Source organism: Arachis ipaensis, chromosome B05, assembly GCF_000816755.2.
Source record: "Arachis ipaensis cultivar K30076 chromosome B05, Araip1.1, whole genome shotgun sequence".
NCBI lineage: Eukaryota > Viridiplantae > Streptophyta > Magnoliopsida > Fabales > Fabaceae > Arachis > Arachis ipaensis.
In genome coordinates, this window is record NC_029789.2 from 28079626 (window position 1) to 28087464 (window position 7839).

Below are 7839 nucleotides of genomic sequence, written 5' to 3' on the forward strand. Positions count from 1 at the left end.
TTTTACCGTACTGGGAACCCATGGGCCCGGGGTTCTCATTCCGTATATATCTCTTGTTTTTCAGATACAGGTCCAGGTGCTCAGAAGTGAGTTGTGGGTCGTCTGAGAGACGGCGAAGATCTTTGTTTCCTCTACTTTGTGTTTTGATTAGAATCTCTCCACCTTTGTTTTGGAAAGTTTATATTATGTATTGAACTCTTTGAATTTGCCTATAGAGGCTCTCATGTTTCCTTCGGGAGAAATTAGGATATACTGTTGTCAACTAATTTCATAATGTACTCTAGCCGACCTAAACTTCGCGGGTCGCGACTAGTAGCTACTTACTTATGTTATATATATCTATCTGTTATCTATCTCTTAGTATCAGAGCAGTTCGTCCTCGTGAGCCTGAGGGATGGAACTGCTTATGCTTCAATGCATACTCTGAGTCTGTGCCTGTGCTAGTTAGGGTATCTAATCGATACATCTAGCATGAAGTCCATGAGTGTACCTTTGGTACTTTGAAGCACTATACTTCAGATATTGAGACTGATCAACTTGATATCGATTATTTGGTGTGTATAGGAACCAGATGGCACCTCGTGGACCCGGTCGGGAACGTGAAAGAGATCGTACTAATACGCAGGAACCGGAAATCAACCCGAATAACCCGGTAAACCTTATGGCGGCGTTGGAGAATATGGCTGCTGCTATGCAGGCCACTACGGAGGCTCTTGGGCAACAGATGAACAATAATGGCAATGGCGGAAGGGAAGCTCAGGGCCCGATGACACTGGCAACCTTCTTAAAGGTTAATCCACCGAAGTTCAAGGGAACCACCAATCCGACTGAAGCTGATACTTGGTTTCAGGCCATGGAGCGAGCACTGCAAGCGCAGTTGGTGCCTGAAGAGCAGCGTGTTGAATTCGCTACCTATCTACTCACGGGGGAAGCATCGCATTGGTGGCAAAACGGTTTAAGTTTCATTTAAGTACCGTGTGTTGTGATGAGAATTCCTAGGCTAGATGCCCCTAGGATTAAGTTTGGATTGTGTAAATGGTTAGTGCTAATATGCATAGTTGATATGTAATGTGAATTAATGATTGGGTTGAGAATTGTGTGACCTTATATGCTTGGTGTATTGAGAATTTGATGTACTGGGTAATGAGTATTGATTTGTAGTTTATGCATTTAAATTGTGAAAATTGGGCCGGAGGCCGTGAATTTTGGGCCGGAGGCCGGAAAGAGGTAAGAAAGGTATATGATGTATTGATATAGAACTGTTGAGGCAGAACAACTGGTGATGGTTTTGCTTATGATTCTGAGTCTGATTCGTGGAAGAGTCAGTGATTTGGGAAACATGTGAAACATGAATTGAATTTAGCACTCCCTTATGACAGTTGCCTATTCATGGATTAGTGAGAACCTAGGATGAATAATTGGTGAAGAAGTTTAGGATGCTTAGTGAGTTTTTGTTGCAGTACATTGAATTTATTTGGCACTTTTACCGTACTGGGAACCCATGGGCCCGGGGTTCTCATTCCGTATATATCTCTTGTTTTTCAGATACAGGTCCAGGTGCTCAGAAGTGAGTTGTGGGTCGTCTGAGAGACGGCGAAGATCTTTATTTCCTCTACTGTGTGTTTTGATTAGAATCTCTCCACCTTTGTTTTGGAAAGTTTATATTATGTATTGAACTCTTTGAATTTGCCTATAGAGGCTCTCATGTTTCCTTCGGGAGAGATTAGGATATACTGTTGTCAACTAATTTCATAATGTACTCTAGCCGACCTAAACTTCATGGGTCGCGACTAGTAGCCACTTACTTATGTTATATATATCTATCTGTTATCTATCTCTTAATCTCCTCTACGCCTTGTCCGTATATTGTTTTCGGCTCACGGTTTATCTTTTGTTGTCGAAACGTGAGAGATACGTCTTCGCGATTTTATTTCTACTCTTTTCAGGCTTCTCGGTTAATACTCCTTTCGAAATTACCTATATTTATTTATTAAAAATCCACCTGAGAGTCGTACCACCATAATATCATTGACTTATGACTCGAGCATAAGGATTTGAATATTAGGGTGTTACAGTAAACACTGGTTTTTTTAGTATCAACCCAACCTTGGACAATGATTGTCCTTGGCTCTTATTATAGTCATTGCATATGATACCATTATAGAAAATTGTCTGCGTTGAAATTTGAATGGTATTCGGTGATCGGATGGGATTAGAGTCATCCTAGGAATAAAGACCTTTTGGCCTTTGTTCTTTCCGGTGCTACTGCGTGCTTCTATGATGTGCTTACCAAGCTTGGTTAAAACCAATCTTGTGCCATTACACAATCCTGCCGAGTGGTTGATATTCCTTAACAACATTATAGGGTTTCCAATCTTTAATGTCAACTCATGATTAGGAACCCCAGAGCATTTGATCGTGTTTAGGAATTCAGGTGTATGTATGGATGCCAATAAATCATTGTTGGAATCTATTGGGCATGCTTTGTCTGAGCTATAATATGTTTGTGCTTTAGTAGGATTTAAGCTCATCATATAGTTGTTTAATTCATCAACAATCTGTAAGGTTGGAGCAAGTATTGCTCGGTCTTGAATTCGGTCATCAATATTTGAACCCACAAAAAGTTCTGGATAAGTAACTTTACAAATTTCCTCTATTGGGTCATCCCAATATTTAACCAAGATGTCGTTTGGGGTTTCAATTTTGTTAAATACATCACCTTGTGTGCCATGACTGCCATCACCAATACTAAGTATCCAGTTAGAAAAATCTTTTAAATTAGATGACATTGGGTTGGATTTAGTTGACTTCAATCTCATGTTTTTAGTTAGTGTAAGCAACTTGCAACTATTCCAAATATATGATGAGTTTATGGTTGCATTAACAATCTCTTGTCTAGATCCTTTAGGAATAACCGGGAGAATCTGTCGAAAATCCCCACAAAAAACAACTGTCTTCCCTCCAAATGGTTGGTCAAGACTGTTATGGTTCTTGAATCGCAAAATGTCATGCATAGTTCTGTCAAGAGCTTCAATACAAAATTTGTTCACCATAGGGGCCTCATCCCAAATGATTAGCTTCGTCTTGATTCACAACTCAGCTAATGCGCTGCCCTGCCTTATGTTGCAAGTTGAGAATTCATCTAAGTTTAGTGGGATTGCAAACCGTGAGTGTGCTATCCGACCACTTGGTAATAAAAGAGATGCAATGCCGCTTGAAGCAACCGTAAGTACAACTTGTGATCTTGATCTCAATGCAGATGCTAGTGTCTTCCAAACAAATATTTTTCCAGTACCCCAAAACCATACAGAAAGAATACGCCTCCGTTTTCACTCTAAACTGCCTCCATGACTTTTTGATAGACAATTGTTTGCTCATCAATTAGCTGTTGGATGTAAGCTGCATGCTCTGAAGCCAATTGTCTTCTGTCATAGTGGAGCTTGTCACAAATTAACCTGTTTAACCCATCGGTATACAAACCACTGTTAACTTGACTCATATCTGCAATTGGCATTGGTGGAAAATCTCTAAAACTCTTGTTGAAGTTGTTAAATAATTTCTCAATCTCAATTAACGTCAATTCCTTCAACTCAATATCAGTAAGGACTAAATCTGTATTAATGCATAAAAAATGTATAAAATGAATAAAGTGAAACACATCTAACATTAGAATTATAGGAAAGCAACAAATCTTTCGCATAACAAAGTTCACATATTAAAAGGAGATCAACGATGGAACATTTTACCCAATTATTCAATAGGTATAGAATATGTTAAGTTAAATATAGATGTAATAGTCATGCTTATGCAATTTAAGACTAAAAAACTATATATAGACACTAATTAAATATGATTTGTAATATTATAAATTATTTTTCATGCATTTTTTTGTTCGTGTGATTTATTTAATTTAATAAATTGCCAATATATAAAAACACCTAGTATATCCGAAAAAAAATAGTGATGGTCACAGATGAAATAATATAGAAGTAGTGTAAATTAGGTACCTTGAATGTCCATTACTGATTTCTAACGACCACTTATGAAAAATTTGCTAAACTTAGTTCAATCTCCAATTTAACAGATATTAGTTGTATCCAACGTTAATATTTTAAATTTTGAACTTTAACTCATACTTATTATTTTGAAAATTTAACTAAAACAATACTTTTCATTATTTATTTTCTTTCATGTCTTGAATATTAACTCATCCTTATTAGCAGAATAAATACAGCATGCATGTTACATGTTTTGAAAAAATTGGAAAATAATAGGAAAAACTTATTAGTTACCTGGATTGTCAAGTAGTCTTCTTTGCCTATGTGGTATGTCATCACATAAAATAGACCACGTCTGTTCCCAAACATGCTCTGGTGAATCCATTGAATTAGAAAATAGAAGTGTTGCAAAAAGTTTTCTCAAATATGTTCCTGATCCCAATGATTAGCTTCCTTTATAGCATCAACATATTCCTTATCATTATCTAGAAGGCCGCGGGCGTAACATGCATCTTTGAATGTAGCATACATGACACCATCTAAAGTCCTGATCTCCTCATATGATGTCGCTCCCTTGACGTAGTTGAGCAGAAGTCTTAAATAATAACTTTTACCAGATCTTGGAGGAACATAGAAAATCCTTCCAATAACAGAATGTGATTTTCGAGGCAACTGCATCCTTTCATTCGCCTTCCACACAAACTTTGTAGGTAGTTCTACATACGTTAGTGATCTCGCTTCTATGTAGTCCTTATTTGCCTGAAACCATCCTAGGAACATGGACTCCTTTACAGATGCTTTTTTTTATCACATAATCTAATTTTTCATGATCTTTAAATATTACATTCTGTTCATCCGATAAGTGGAAGCCTAATCTCATAACTGATTTATCCCTATACTGTATGTTAAATCCGAAAATTCTCCAAGCAGCTTCACATGGAGATATGTACCTACAGTCATAATACATACTGACCTCATCATATTCATCCAGTTCAGCACTCTCTATTGCACTCTTATAGAATGAAGCTATTATGCGATCATAACCTTTGTTGACATATTTGAACAAATACTTAATTAATCTTGATTGGTTATACCACTCCACATTTATGTGAGCATCGTATCTCATCAGCAGTAGCCTATTGTGCGGAACGACATAATGGTTATCAAGATCGACGCCTGACTTGTTAATAGTACTTCCATCCTCCCTGCGTCTATATACTGGGTAGCCATCATCATCAACTGTTGTGCACTCCACGAATCTCTTAGGAAAGTGACGAATACATTTACCATTCTCCATACATGGTGAATTTTTCCTAACAAACCCACATGGTCCATGCATCATGTGCTTTTATACTGCTTAAAAGTATACAGGATCTATATTCTTATCAGGTATCTCAACTGATATAATTTTATCAATGTCCTCAGCTGTCGGAAACTTGTATTGTGTAAGAATAAAAGTATATGTGCGTGTGGTAATCCTCATTTTTGGAACTCAGTTGTGTACACAAGTGCAACATCAATAATTTTCACATATCAGTTTGACCTAATAAAAATCACAACCTTGGCAAATTGTTTCATGCAAAAATGGTATCTAATTCTTCATCTTAAAAGTCTTAATAGTTATTGATATCAGCTTTACCTGCAGAGACTCTACCAAAAATTTTGTTCACTCTGATGTCTTTAATTAATATATCCAGTTTAGCCTTGAATGCCCTACAAACTATGTCAGGTCTGTCCTCTGCATTTAATTCTCCATTCTTGATAATGTCTTTGACCTCAGGCCACTTGGAGTTGCATGTGAATCTAATGAAAAGATCTAGATAACCAACTACCTTATATATTGCTATTGCATCTTGGTAGTTCTGAATCATATACCTTGGACCTCCCGTGAACGAAGATGGCAATATAATACGTTTGCCGCGCGATGATGGAGTTGTTTCCCCACTAAGAACTGCTTCCTTTATTCCCTTATACATCTTGATAAACCCCATTTGTAGGGTTTATCTTGTGCTTGATTTAGGGGATTTTATAACCTTTTACCCACATTTATTCAATGAAATAGCATGCTTTCATGATTGTCTCCTAATTTGTACTTAAGAGTGAAAACATGCTTTTGAGGTCTTAAAATAGCTAAATTTAATTCACCTTGATTCTATTAGATGCCTTGATATGTTTGTTAAGTTATTTCAGGTTTAGGAGGCAAAGATTGGATCAAGGAAATGAAGGAAAAAGCATGTAAAAAAGGAGAACTCATGAAGAAATGAAGAAATCGCAAAAGTTGTCAAGCTGACCTCTTCGCACTTAATCGACCATAACTTGAGCTACAGAGGTCCAAATGATGTGGTTCCAGTTGCGTTGGAAAGCTAACATCTAGGGCTTCAAAATGATATAATATTTTCTATAGTTGCACTGCGCATAAGGGCGCGCACGCGCACGGTACGCGTACACACCGATGGTGGCACATGGTTCACTTAATGCAACTCGTGGCCAGCGATTTTAGAAGCCTTGTGGGCCCAATCCAACTCATTTCTGATGCTATTTAATCCAAGAATTGAAGAGGGATGACCCATCTTGTTAGTTAGTGAGTTTTATTTTAGTTTTATGATGCTTTAGTTAGTTTCTAGAGAGAGAAGCTCTCTCTTCTCTCTAGAATTAGGAGTAGGTTAGATCTAGATTAAAAATTCTTAGATCTAGGTTAATTTCATGCTTAGATTTACTTTTTCTTTATCAATTCTTCTTCTTCTACTTCTCCTCTCTCTAGTTTTGTATTTAATTCTTGTAATCCTTTACTTTTATGTTGATGCACTTTTGTTCTTTTATTTCTCTTTAATGCAATTAATGTTTTCATGTTCCTTTATTATTCATTTGATTTGTTATTGTTTAATTCCTTTCAATTGAGTAGTGTAGATTTACATTCCTTGCAATTTTACTATGCTTTCCTTTTATGCCTTCCAAGTATTTGATAAAATGCTTGGTTAGATTTTAGAGTAGAATTTTATGCTCTTGGCTTGGGAAGGTATCTTAGGAACTCTTGAGTTACTAATGTCCAAGTGATTAATGATTGGGAGCCATTAACTTTAGATCTCATTAATTGAATTGGTGGAGAACTAGGACTTATGGACTTGGATTGACATAGCTCATTTGACTTTCCTTTATTAGTTAGAGGATGACTTAATGGGGTTGATCCTTGCCAATTCTCATGTTGTGGTTAGGGCTGGTAAAACATACCCTACCCGGCTCAACCCGTTCGGGTAGGATAGGCTACCCGACCCGCTGCGGGTAGGGTAGAGTGCGGTCCGGGTAGGCCTGAGGGTAGGGTAAGGTACGGGTTTAGGGTGTACCCTACCCTACCCTACCCGCACCCTCCATATATAACATGTTTTTTAAAAATTATATGCATAGTGAAGAAGGTGAGAGTTGAACCCTCAACCTCCTTCATGTGTAGCAAGCAAGGTTCTAAGAACTAGAGTTAAAGATGGCATTTTAAATGAAGAGATGAGAAGCAAGGTTCTGAAAACTGGACCGGTCATTAAACCGCTATAGTCATTGGTTCACTGGTTCACTGGTCCAACCGGTCTAACCAGTGGTTCAACCGGAAAAATCGTTTTAGAATAAAATAATATATAAATTATAATTAAACACCCTAAAATATAATTATAGTCTAATATAAATATTAAAAGATCCAAAGTACATCAGCAACCTTAAAACAGCAACATCAGTATATTATCGAACAGCAACAATGAAATAGCAACACATTATAAAACACTAAATCAGCAACACCAGTACATTATCAAAACACTACACCAGTACATTAGCAACATCATTCAGCAAGGCAGTGATG

The 7839-nt window shown here is 37.1% G+C and overlaps 2 protein-coding genes across 2 annotated transcripts; both read right to left on the minus strand.

The window, feature by feature from the left end:
* On the minus strand, positions 2097-3053 carry LOC107640493. Its single transcript, XM_021123698.1, has one exon. The coding sequence runs from the start codon at positions 3051-3053 to the stop codon at positions 2097-2099; it is 957 nt and encodes a 318-aa protein (XP_020979357.1).
* Positions 4419-5989, minus strand: LOC110262438. Its single transcript, XM_021123699.1, has 4 exons — positions 5638-5989; positions 5368-5423; positions 4843-5259; positions 4419-4757 (listed from the first exon to the last, which is right to left on the minus strand). The coding sequence occupies exons 1-4, from the start codon at positions 5987-5989 to the stop codon at positions 4419-4421; spliced, it is 1164 nt and encodes a 387-aa protein (XP_020979358.1).

Excerpts from the sequence above, each read along its gene's own strand:
- LOC107640493 (XM_021123698.1), bottom strand. The coding sequence starts at position 3,053 with ATGGTGAACAAATTTTGTATTGAAGCTCTTGACAGAACTATGCATGAC.
- LOC110262438 (XM_021123699.1), bottom strand. The coding sequence starts at position 5,989 with ATGGGGTTTATCAAGATGTATAAGGGAATAAAGGAAGCAGTTCTTAGT. Across the intron at positions 5,260-5,367 it reads CTGATAAGAATATAGATCCT|AGATTCGTGGAGTGCACAAC; the intron begins GTATACTTTTAA and ends CACTTTCCTAAG. Across the intron at positions 4,758-4,842 it reads ACTTATCGGATGAACAGAAT|GCAAATAAGGACTACATAGA; the intron begins GTAATATTTAAA and ends GGATGGTTTCAG.